General features: G+C 51.4%; 3 protein-coding genes across 3 annotated transcripts; 1 reads left to right on the top strand and 2 right to left on the bottom strand.

Moving 5' to 3' along the window:
* On the bottom strand, positions 1-1,578 carry brlA (C2H2 type transcription factor BrlA; the record flags this gene model as incomplete). The annotated part of the gene is made up of 2 exons (XM_058452958.1): positions 1-1,337; positions 1,566-1,578. 2 exons carry the CDS (start codon positions 1,576-1,578, stop codon positions 1-3), a joined length of 1,350 nt encoding a protein of 449 aa, XP_058309496.1.
* A 6,068-nt stretch (positions 1,579-7,646) lies between these two features.
* Positions 7,647-8,704, bottom strand: N7498_005895 (uncharacterized protein; the record flags this gene model as incomplete). Its single annotated transcript, XM_058452957.1, has 3 exons — positions 7,647-7,674; positions 7,733-8,426; positions 8,485-8,704. The coding sequence occupies 3 exons, from the start codon at positions 8,702-8,704 to the stop codon at positions 7,647-7,649; spliced, it is 942 nt and encodes a 313-aa protein (XP_058309495.1).
* A 2,181-nt stretch (positions 8,705-10,885) lies between these two features.
* On the top strand, positions 10,886-12,596 carry N7498_005894 (uncharacterized protein; the record flags this gene model as incomplete). Its single annotated transcript, XM_058452956.1, has 5 exons — positions 10,886-11,204; positions 11,261-11,374; positions 11,422-11,554; positions 11,608-12,031; positions 12,081-12,596. The coding sequence occupies 5 exons, from the start codon at positions 10,886-10,888 to the stop codon at positions 12,594-12,596; spliced, it is 1,506 nt and encodes a 501-aa protein (XP_058309494.1).
* Between the last annotated feature and the right edge of the window lie 89 nt (positions 12,597-12,685).

Here is a 12,685-nt window from a genome sequence, read left to right as displayed (position 1 = left end):
CTAGTCATCCCAACCGTCGACGCTGAGATCACCGCAGTCTGGGATGGGATCCTCCAGCTTGGTGCCGTAAAGAGGACGACCGTCAGGAGTCAGCTGGCCACGGAAGTCGGGATCGTAATCCGGGCTGGTCTCGTCGAGGGTAGCGACATAGCGGTTGCGTCCGCCCCGCTTGCTGTGGGTCTTGGTGTAGTGTGCGTTGAGGTTGTCGCTTCGGGAGAAAGCGCGGTGACAACCAGGAACCCAGCAGACGTGAGGCTTCTCCTTGGAGTGGCTCTTCATGTGACGCTTCAGGTGCTCCTGGCGCTTGAAGCGACCCTTGCAACCGGGCTCTTTGCACTTGAACTGGACCTGCTTGATAATCGAGGGTAGGTTCTCCAGGCTCAGGTTGGAGCGGATCAATTGCTTTTTGGATGACTTGCGCGAAGGCTGGCGGTGGCGCACAAGCCCGTTCTGGTACACCGGAGAAACGGGGTACTCATCGTGATACTCGTGGCCGCTGGAGCCTCGGCTGCCCGGGGTATCAGCCCCAGGTGTACCGAGTGACATGGAGCGGACGGGAGTGGAAGGCGTGTGAGCTTTGAATGTTTGAATCTGAGTAGGGAACTCAGAATATGAGGAAGAGGGCGGAGTCACAGGACCCGCAGGGAGAACCTGCGAAGGGCTAATGGTTTGAGTCGCCAGGGACTCGTGGGAGGGCATCCATGGCAGCATGTTGGACATGGACATGGAATTGGGGATCCGATCTGACTGGGTGAACATCGGTCGAGACAAGCAGGGATTGGAAGCCGACTCGGGCAGGTAGGCGGGCTGCTGGGGCCGATAGTGATAGTTACGGCCCATGGTGTGGTATTGAGGCATGGGGGCCTGATAAGGGAAGCTGGTCTCATCGAATGTCTTGGGTACATCCTGAGGAATCCAAAACTGGTCGACGTTCTCGTCGTAGCCCGGCAGGTACTGGGGCATGGACATCTGTTCCTGACGCTCCATGCTGCCGTAGGGTATGTTCATTCCATCACCCGATGTGAGGTCCGCCATCTTGAATGCACTGCGCAGAGGAGTGGCGGAGGTGCGGCGTTCCATAGGAAGGCTGTGATACTGGCCGGCTTCGTGCCAACCGGGGGAGGCCAGGGAGTTCTGGCTATAAAGACTGGTAGGTGTCGGAGTGGGAGATTCCAAAGGAGAGAAGCTGGAAGTCATGGAGGGGCATTCGCTGGAGCCCAGAGAGTGGCAGTCAACCTCAACAGTCAAGCGATCGGAAATCTGTTGGCCCTGAGGTCTCATTTCTTCGAGATCTTCCGTCTTGAAGTCTCGAGCGGTGATAGGGTTGATGATTTCACCTGAAGAAGAGATGAATGTTTAGTCCGGTGACGGGACAGGAAAGAACGAAGGACGAAGTATGAGCGAGAGACGAAGGGAAGAGAGAACGAGGGAGAGCCACCGGCAAGCACGAGGGAAAGAAAGAATGTCCAGGGTTAGGAGAAGGGAAGAAGGGAATGGAGGGACAAACGAGCAGAAATAAACAAATCGGCCCAGCATAGAATCTCCGGGTGGGGAATCGGACTTACAGCTATACGCCATGACTCGGATTGATAGAGTCGCGTCGCGTGCCTGCACCCTACGCAAGGCCAGGAATGCAGACTATGGGATCCTCCGTTACCGCGGCAGAGGAGGTGCACCACCAGATTGGGACGGGATCGACTGTGAATTGTGGTTGGACTGGACCTTCAGGCGCGTCTCCTAGTAACCGGGGTCCCGAATGGGGGATGGGATGAGACGAAAGGACCGTGGCTGGGAGACAATGGGACTGGCGACCGAGTCCCTCGAACGCGGTTCCTTGGTATCCGGGGTTGAATTGGTTGTAGAAGGGGAGGCTGGTTTCAGATTCAGTGGATTGGCAGGGGCTTGTTATAAGGTCGGAGGAGCAAGGGTTCTGGGAGTGTCTTGGGGAGGCCGGTTTATACTTGGGGGGGGAGGCGGAATCTTGTTCCTGGGCCTCTTGCTCGGGCAGGAACAGTTAGATCGGCGGATTGCCTCATCCCTAACTTTGTTCTACGTGAATTTTATTTTCGATTATGATTTTCCTATTTTTGATGCAGGTGGATCGATCGGCCATCGGATATCATCTACACTCGGGTACAGAATCATCCAGCTGGAATGTCCGGCTGCGCCTCTTGCGTTCCGCGCAATGTGAGTAGAGTCTAATTTCGGGTGACATGCATCGGCTTATCCACCACGGTTCGTCCCCAGACTCTTGCTTTTATTTTTATTCATTTTTTCTCTTTTGGCGCGTCGATCATTGCAGTTACGGTGAGATCGACCCTAACGTGAGCCCCACAGCCTTGTCTCGGATCGAGATGTCTCTCTTTTTATTGTCTCTGCTCACTATTCAATTGCCGTGAGACACGAAGAATAGAGAACGAACAAGTTGCCGAGCTCGGACGTGTCGGATGGTGGGGGTTGCTGGATCGATCGTCTCGGGTCCGGCCTGACAGGTCAGACGTTACGCCTGGTCTGTGCGGCTCGACGTCTACACTCTACGCTCGACGGAGTACGGGTCGATCGAACTGGCCCGGGACGTAGCATCGCAAATTCCAGTACCATCCGCCTCACTGGGGCTTTGACTCGCCCGGGTCTTGGGGGCTCGTCATCGAGCATTGGAATGTGCAAGATGCCCAAACGAGAAATGCTCTGCGCATCGCCCAACGCCAATATTGCATGATATTGCCTCTACTCCGGCAAAGGTACCCCAACACCTGTTCCACTGGGTTCCTGAGGCAGTTGCCCAACAGCCTGGGTCAGTGATACCTCTTGCCGCTACCAGGCAGGCTATTTCGGACCTGCGTCTGGTCTCAGGGGAGGTTTCTGATACATCACGCGTCAGTCGGAACGCGCATCCAAAAGAACCCGTTCTGGTTGGTGCACTCCGCCGGTCCATTGGATTGGGGCTTTGGCCATGACATGACCCGGCTGGTTTCCTGGCGAAGAGTGCATTCCTCCTAAAACTCCTCCGGTTCAAACGACTGACTCGGTGGCGAGAGGGCCATTGATCTTCATGCGGGTGATTCGGTCTCTCCCTGTGGTGTTGTCTCTCAGGAATCTTCATTCCCCGGAATATGCGAGTCGCCTTCGATTTCCAATTGGAGATATGCCCTTCGCAATTTGCCTCCGAGCGGCAACGACCTCCGGCAAGTGTGTATCACATAACTACAACTCAGTGGGTCAACGTGGACCCAACGATCCTCTCTGTGTGTCTTCGGTCCTCTTTAGGCCACTAACGACCGCGTAACTCCAATAGACGAGCGCTTGATCACAGCCTTCAGGTCTGAAGGCTCCCACCACCTCCATGGCCGCCCCTGATTCGAGAATGTGTGGCGAATTAGTAAACTTTACGGTGAACAGACCTCTACTGAGCCACAGGACCGATTAGCTCAAATGGATCGCTTTGTCCGAGTGGCCGGGAATCGAGTTCGGGGACGCCTGTTATACCCGTGTAGATCCATAGCTCTACGCGTCGATCTTATCGAGTGTCGGATCCGATCCAGAATGGTTCCCCGGTCTCCACTGTTTCCTCAGGTACCACTCTCGATCTCGAGACTTGGAGCACGAACTGAGCGGCATGTTTCATAAGTCTGGCTTCTAAGACACTAGAGCCCATTAGCGATCGGCAATAAGATGTGTCAGGTAGAATGCGATACACCGCGACTATTGTACTTGTCGAATCCTGATTCCATGGGAAACCAAGCCACGCCCGAGGCCGTGAACACTGTTTCCTTATTTAGCCATAGTTCCATGCCCCAGCCAGTCACTAATTGAAGCCTATGTCCCTTGCCACATTCGGGGCTTTTGAACGTTATTCGCTCCGATAAGTAGAAGTCTTTCGAGCTTTGTCTCGGGTTATCTCCAAGTCCCAAACACAGACGTCTTTTGCCGCAAGGGTCCGCAGAGAAAGTCCCAGTATCCCCAGTTATTTCGGGAGCCCCTGCCTCTGAAGGGATATGACCTGCTTCGATCCACTCTTATTTGAAGCCCCAAGACCCCGCTATTAGTCTTGTTCAACGCCATAGCCTTTTAACCGATGCGAGATGGGCCTGAGTACCAGCCGGATCGATACTAGTCCGTCGCCGCATGGCCATCGATAGAAGGGTTGGGCGGTGTTTCCGCAATCTGCGCTCTACGGTCGCATTGAGTCATGCCATACGAAGCAGCCTTATCCAGCCGGTCTCTGTCTGACTTGAAATCCGCCACCGAGGCTGGGTGGCAACCTGTTGCTTTCCCGGAGATCGAGGCTTTCATTGCGTACATGCCGCTTTGCAGTCCGTGCTGGGTTTGAGCACCATGGGAAAGGCCTCACGTTCGGTCATCTCGCCACCCTCCATCTCTTTCAGGATTCCTACCTGCTTTTTCTGAACCTCGTGTGATAGTCAGGGGAAAGTAAATGGTACCTGAGGCTCCGTAGTGTACCCCTGAACTGAGTTGATATTTTGTGAGAGGCCATATGCTTAGACTCAGCCGAGAACTACGACATCTGATATCCAATCGTAAGACCAATGCAATCCGACCCTCACAAAAAGCGAGCCAAGACTCCGACTAGGATTCCTCGGATATCCCGCAATTCAAACCCCGATTGAGAACCGAGTTCTTGCATTAGCGCGAATCTCCACTTTGGGAGCCCAGGTACCTGGTTGCTCGAGGCTCGCACTATCGGATTTAGATTATTCTCAGACCCATGTCTGTGCTAGTAACACAAGAAATCTAAGTCCCAGGAAATACCAGGGTTGAATGCGCATGACATGCAAGCCTCTCACGCCATGACACCGGCATACGGCAAGAGTGACAGGCGATCATTGTGCGGGGATGATCCGGAGTAGTCCATTCATGTACTCACCCAATAGAGTGCTGTCGAGCATACCTGATGCTCAACGGTACTATTGCGCTTGGTTGCTTGCCCAGCATTCCCCGGATTAACACCAGCAGAATCCGCTTCGATCGCAGATGATTTGCTGCAGGTACGTTGGCGATGTTTGTTCCACTGACGTCGGTGTTGGATGCCATTGTTCGGAGACCCCATGCGCTACATGAATTGGCTACAGAAGGTTATCGAAAAATAACAGCATACCTTCATACATGGCGGGGGTCAGTGTTTGAGTTCGTATAGGCAACTCGCTCTTCCCATTGAAGATGCCACCTACGATGATCATTGGACAATATGATATGAGATTTGATAAATAGTACGAAGGATGTCGACGCTGAATAGCCCTACCGTTCATGGAATAGGGGATCAGTGGAGAGTTTAACGGTTCAGAGGGCTGCAGACAATGATCTGTCTCATTTACCAAGATAAAGCTTCGGCATTTGCACAAATCTCGGCAGAGCAGCAAAAGCCGCCTTATGAGGAAAGGGGCACGAAACACCGACGCTGTAAAGAAGGTCAATAGTGAAGTAGGCGAATGCATGAACACCAGAACGGTGCCCGTTCCTGACGAGCTTAGGCTTTTGCGCCCCCTTCTTTCGGGGCCCCACCCCCTTGCATACTTTATTTCTTCGTTCACCAAAAGCACCTCGATCTCCAAAACAATAGCATTTGCAAACAATGAAGAAAAAATTGATTTGACGGACTTGGCACGGTGTTATTCGGCCACCCCCATTCACGTTGACTTGCATTGCAGCGCACGGCATCGCCTTGCGTCCTTGGACCCGACACCCAGGATACCAATCTTGGTGGCGAAAGTTTATGTTTTGGCAGAGCCCTACGATCTGCTCTCTTACAGGAGATTTTTGCGGGTCGGTATTTTTACAGTTCTACCCTGGCGTTTCAAGGAGCTCATCCTCGATTCCCCTCGTTTCGCCCGGTTCCAAGGTTGTTTGAAGGGTCCCGATGAAGGGGAGTTAAGGTAAGTAGATCACCCGGTGGTGTGGGGAGTAGACCCGGGGTGCCCTGATTGAGCCCGAGCACAGTCATACGCAAGCAGAAGTCATAGCGCTGTGAGCGTAAGCATGCCAGTCGGCTCAATAGCGCAAGCATAAAATTGGAAGTGGAAGTGGCTGCCGTGCACATTTCTCAATAGAACCCCCGCTTGGAGTATATACTCGGGGCCGCCGATAGACTCCAATCGTACCGATTGATCGACGTGCTTATCGCATACCCTAGACCATGCGAGACACTGCCAAGAAGATCGATGAACAAGGGGGTTCACTACCGAATGCACGACACGCATCTGCAGCCAAATGTCTTGGCCACTCGGCGAGAGACAGGCTGGACCTTTGTTCGCTCAGGGGAATCCGAGTGACATCATACATACAGCCCTTGCTCCAGGCCAGATAATCGCGCGTGCCGGTTTGGGCCGCCGGCATCACGCTCCTTGGTGCGGTTTCATATCATGGTAGGAGGAAGCCCTGGCACACGGCTGTGAAGTTTGGGTCGTGTTCAATATATTCATGCGATTGGAATGGATTAGAGTTGAAGGGGGTGTGGTGTGGGGGGGGGATGTATGTAGAAGCTACAGATGTCTGTATCCTGCAACGCGAATCAGTGCGTCTAGATCATGTATGTTTGAGCCCGGGGTACCTATGTCAGCGGGTCTCGACCAGAACTGGGTGTCGTGTTCGTATTTCCAGAATGAGCGAATTTGACCACTTGATTGCGTGAAAATGGCTCACCGAGAAGGAACTGAAGTTGAGTCAAATCATAGTGTCGGGGTTTGAGGTAGGCAGAGGGAAGGTTTTCTGAGGACGATTACTACTGATTTTGTTTCCGAGAGAATGAATACACTTAGTACCCGTAGGCCTATGAACTGAAATTGACGCACTCAATCAATATTTCTAACTTTCCATATAATTGAAATGTTTTTATCACTTTTCTAGACCGTAGCATGTGACCGTTGATGATGGGCCTGAGAACTACGTAGTTAGTGTTGAGGTTGAGGAACAGCTCGAGTCAATTGTTCAAACACACCTGAGCACCTTGTGGTTTTGTCCCAGGCCAGTTTGATGACCTAGGGTTCTCATAGACCTTGGTTTTTGAGAACATTCATTCCCAAGTGTGATGGCATTATGCTTCGTAGACCAGATATATACTGATCCTGATCTCAGGAGTCTTGGAGGCCAACCTATGGATGATAAGCCCAACCCCGTCGATTCTCAAGTAATATACGACAAAAGGCACCAAAGCTTTAAAGGGACTTATCTATAATGGATACATTGACGTATTGAAATATCTGTTGCTCTGAGAGTTCGAATATATTTCCGTTTCCCACGATAGAAGGGCGGAAGTTGACATCGGGATGCCCACGTGAATCGCTGGCGTGCCATGAAAATCAAACATTCCTCGCTTTCCTCAATAACGTAGACCAGTACCTAACTGAATAAGTATTAGGAATCAAATTACAATAGATAAATTGGTGTTAATTCGGCAATATTGGAATTGAAGCCTTGGACCGCGTATTCTGACAGGCCATTCACTGGAACAAATATCACTCCTTTTGGAGACTAACCACGACCAACTTATCAGAACGCAATACAGAATGCAATACAGCATGCAATACAGAATGCAATAACAGACATTACATGAAAGAAGTACCCAACTAGCATGAACACGCACCATTAATAAATGACGCACACTGGGAACATGTCAAGTATTCAATATATAATTAGCAGACAGTAATGTAGAGACCCAGACTAAAATCAATGTTAGCTTCCACTCAATACGAGTGTATGTCTGGAGATGTAAACTTACGGGGCAGGGTTATAGTCTTCGAACCAGTCGAGACTGGTACTGCCGGCATTCTTCATCTCAAAGGCCACAGTTTGGCCAGCGGGACACGAGAAGGTCGAAACAACGTACGAATTGCCAGGAGAAACAGTGATATCACCTAGATCGTGGGAGACGGATGGGGCATTATTGTAGGTAGTCGAGGTAGTAGCTGCCATGGAGAGCTGAGCAAAATCTATCTGGCCATCACCACTGAATGTAAAGGACGAGGTCTGGAGATCAGCCTTCTCGGGGAACAGGAAGACTAGACTGCAGGTCTTGCCGGAGTAGGACTCGGGAATATCAAAGTTGAAGATGCTTGAGATTGTGGATGTCACTTCGCCATTGTATGAGGTGCCAGCGGCCGTGTTGGGAGACTGTGAGTTGATAGGAATGATCAAATGTGGGAACTGATAATTTCCTGTCTCGAGAGAAGTGCCACAATTATTCTCAGGCGGTGGAGTAGAGCTACTAGAACAGGAGTCGGCAGTTAACTCGATGGTTTGACACTGTGAGAGGGCGCTGCTCTCAGTGGTATAGATGTTTAAACCACCGTTATCACCGGTTGCGCATGCAATGAAATCAGGACTGCCGTTGTACTCTAGCATTCCGTTGGAACTAATAGAGAAACCTGAGGTGGGTGTAGCGCCCACGTCGCACTGGAACTGAGTAGTCGGTGCTAGGGTAATATTTTGTTTAGAAGTTTTATATCAGGATTGGCAAAGTGTATCACTCACGGGTCAGAATGCAGCCCCGGCCTTTGCCATCAGTGATAGAGCCGCCATTGATACAGTACTCTCCCTCGGGTAGACTATTGTCACCAATACGGTTCTGTCCATCGGGAAGCTGGCCGACAGGAGAACCGTTGGAGGAGAGGTGGAAGCAGCAGCCACTGGTGCGACCAACGAGGGCATGAGTTCCAGCAGCAAAAGCCGCCAACGTGATGTAACTCTTCATGTTTATAATGGAAAGTGAGGGAGGCGACAAGGTAGATTGGGTGAGAACAATCTTTTTGGAAATATTGAATACCTTAAGAGATTGACATATAAAGACAGAGAGAGAAAAAACAGAGATATTCCGGAAAAGTACAGGGTACTTATACCGAAGAGGGGTTGGGAATAATGCTTCCCAAGGTCTGCTGTAGCGAACAGATTCTCATAAACTTAGGCCAGTCGGCGGAGCGGATAGAGTAGACGTCATTCTGAACTGGGGTTCGAGTCTTCGTGAACCTCTAGGACCTATCAGGAAGACCATAGTGTTGACCCCCGATCGTGAGCAAGGTTCCCACTGTTCCAGCACGTACTAGATTGGGACACGAACAGGCGCAGCTTGGGTGGCGACGTCACTTACCATGGCTCGAGGGTGTCCCGTTAAGAAGAATTGTCGACAAACAAAGGGCGGAGCGAGCCGATAGAGAGATCGACCATGGTGCGCATGGTGTAATGCATTGGTTCCTGTTGAGTACCAATCGGGGGTTTGGAGATGTCGACATACCAGAAAGAGCTAGCCGTAAACGTTGATGATTTCCCTTCCCCGCAATACACCCAATCCACAGTCTGGAATATCACAATCGATGATTTTGTGGCGGGCATCACAGGGGTAACATGGCAATTTCCTAAAGAGTCTAGATAATGGAAACGAATTGTGCGGATTTCAACCAACAGGTTCCAAAAAGAGTATTGTCTAATGGATTGAATGTATCGCATACTGACAGGGTTGCTGTCAGAAAGGTTCGCTCCAGGACTGTTGCATGGATGATGATTTCATGCCAAGGGAGTCCAAGCAATCACCCCACCTTTTAGTCAAATATGACATGATTAAATCGGATCGTATGTAGCCGGGACTTGATGATGATGTGACAACTCACCGGTGGAACCACGGTAAGGAGAGCCAGCGAACGACCATCATTCTATTTTTATGCATTTGGTACGAACCACAAATGCACAAAGTTCGGGTACGAACATTGCCTTTACCCATGACCTCGGTATACTTTGCCAAAACAGAAAAGAGTTTGCTCTTGGAGATAAAACTGTAAACACTTTGGATGCCCGTCGAGTAATCTACGTCATGACCAGGTCGATGTATACTAGACAGCACATCTAGGTAGCTGTGGAGTCACCTCACAATTGCAAAACAACCTCTTTGGCCAGGTTTCAGCCCGGTAGAACCACGATCGGCTTCCGGCACAATGGGCTGAGCGGAGCTCAAAATCCCAAGTCACGAGTCGCAGTAACCCCGAATCCCTTAACCCCGCCATGCGACTCGCCAGCTGCATGCAATAAGCCGAACTAGTTGATGCCCACGTCGAACCATCCCGTTGGACGTGTGATGGGGCTAAGCGGCAAAAGGAATGTGGGTCGCACAGAACCCTCCGAGGCAAGTCAAGCCTCAACAATGGGGCTCAGACCGGGCGATTGGCAAACGGACTGGTCGGATATTGGACCGCTTATGCCATGCGGGCGGCCGGGATGGCTGGGGGAGCGAGAGGTGGTAGGGATCAAAGCCGATGAACCTAGAAGCTCGTGGAGATGTGACAGGTGTCAGAAGGTGCGCTGGTCTTATAGGAGATGTATTTGAACGTGGTCATCATTCATGCAAGGCTGTGCGATACGGGCCACATTGCCATTGGCACGCATTTCGTTGTGCTTGTTGCGCGATCAAAATGCGCCTCCTCGAGGCTGTTCTTTTCTATAGATGTTATCAGTGGGTCAGTGGAGGATGGAGAGGGCAGAGTGGGTCCGATCGTGGATAGAAGGGCGATGTACACCGAATTCTCTTCTCGAGTGTACTCGTTCGTACCATTTCCAGTACTCGACACACTGTAGTGTAAGATCCTTCGGCCCCTTATAATAGTATCCCGGAGCACCTTGGCAATTCGTAGGCGTAGATATTGTTCGATCTTGTCCGAAACAAAGAAATCGGCCGAACACAGCTTAGCGGCAACGGGCCAAGGAAAAGCACCGAATGGCGCGGAGTTCGGACCTCGGACCTCGATGGCGTCTGGCACCAATCGAGTGGCTTCGGTCGATACGGGGCTCCAACGCTCTATCAGGACATTTCAAGGGTGATTCCAGGCATCCATCCCCGGACCTCCTGGAGCTTCCGTAAACTTCGGGACTCTCCTTCCTCAACATCGCCATGACTATCGCCCACGGTGAGACGGAGCCTCTATTAGCCAACACCGCCCACGATGCACCCGTTCGGAGTCGGAGTCGAAACTCGAAGCTGCTCGTTCTCATCGCGTGCTCCACCTTCATTTTGGCGGCCGATTTCGGGTTTTTTATGGCACAGGCGCCTCAGACGGCCATTTTCGAAGAGATCATCTGTCGCCATCACGCCATTCAGTCTCGAGGTATCAACGCAACGATTGATGGGGTCGACCCGTGCAAGTCGGAGTTGGTGCAGGGCGAATTGGCCCTGATTTTAGGCTACAGAGACACGTTCGACGTGTTGCCAGGTGAGTTTGGCGTTCAGTAATGCCATGCTTCCCCGGATTAGTAGCTGATTGTGTAGGGATCTTGTTGTTGCTCCCATTCGGCATTCTCGCGGACCGCTGGGGCCGCAAACCCGTGCTGTACCTGAGTGTTTTGGGGGTCTTGTTAAGCGAGACTTGGATTAGACTTGTTTGTAAGCGATTGATTCCTGCCACATGAGACACATTTTTGATGATCCAGGCTACTTCTCCGATTTTATGCCCCTTCGCATGGTCTGGCTATCTGGACTATGGCGGATGATCGGCGGCGGAGACCAAGTGGCATCCAATGTCTGTCTCGTCATGGTTGCCGACATCTTTTCTGAGGAAGAAAGGTATCATACTTTGAGAACGCTTATCTTTTCATTTGGTCTTAATTCTCATGCAGATCAAACGCTCTCTTCCTTCTGCAATCCGCCGTGCTCCTTGCAGAGGTCCTGGCCACTCCGCTCAGCGCCTATCTAATGACATTTGATCCAGCGTTCCCATATGTCTTGGGTCTGATTATCCTCATGATTGGATCCCTTCCTGTATTCTTCCTGCCGGAGACGCTTGAAGACGCAAAAGCGAAAAAACCGAGCCAGCAGAATGTGAGCACCGATGCCACTGGCCCGACTGACCCATTGGACAAGGCCGTACTACCGGAGCTCGTTCGCCAGATACGCGAATTCAAAGAGTCCACGCGCTTCATCTGGCGAAACCGGAACGTCTGCCTGATGATTGTCACTATGTTCGTCTCGAATATAAGCCGCCAGTCCAGCAACATGCTCCTCCAATATTCATCCAAGAAGTTCAACTGGAGTATTGCACGAGTATGGATCCCAGCAAAATTTGAGATCTTCTTTGCTAACAACAGCATAGGCTAGCCTTCTAATTTCACTGCGGGGCATCGTTCAGCTCGTCAATTTCCTCGTCTTGATGCCGGCTCTGTTCTTCATTGCCGCCAGGTATCTTGACCTGCACGGTAAATACAGGGACTACCGATTATGTCAGGCTAGCGGCATACTTTCGATCATCGGCTTCGCCGCCATGGGCCTTGCGCCTGTCCCCGTCCTCCTGATCTGTGGCCTGGTCATTATGTCGCTAGGCACGACATTCACAGTCACCACACGCAGTTTGGTGACGTCCCTCGTACCGCCCGACCACGTTGGAACACTGTATTCGGCCATTGGGATCTCACAGGCCATAGGCGTGTTCGTTGCCGGCCCCTTATTTGCCTATCTCTTCAAGCTAGGGATGCATCTTGGCAATGCATGGATGGGAATGCCGTTCTTGCAGGCCGCCCTCTTTTACCTGGTGGCCACGGTCGCCGTATGGCGGGTTCGGATCGGAGGGTCAGGTACGGATGAAGAGCAGGAGCCATTGGTATCTGAATAAAGTGGCACATCTAATGTTGATTTACGACGCGGGTTCCTAGAAACATAAAATTCAAGCATCTATTTCCAACAAGCCGTCATATCGCAATG

The sequence above is a fragment of the Penicillium cinerascens genome (assembly GCF_028974065.1).
Source record: "Penicillium cinerascens strain IBT 15544 chromosome Unknown contig_5_segment0_segment0, whole genome shotgun sequence".
NCBI lineage: Eukaryota > Fungi > Ascomycota > Eurotiomycetes > Eurotiales > Aspergillaceae > Penicillium > Penicillium cinerascens.
Note: the sequence above shows the minus strand (reverse complement) of the source record. Positions and strands in the feature narration are given on the sequence as shown.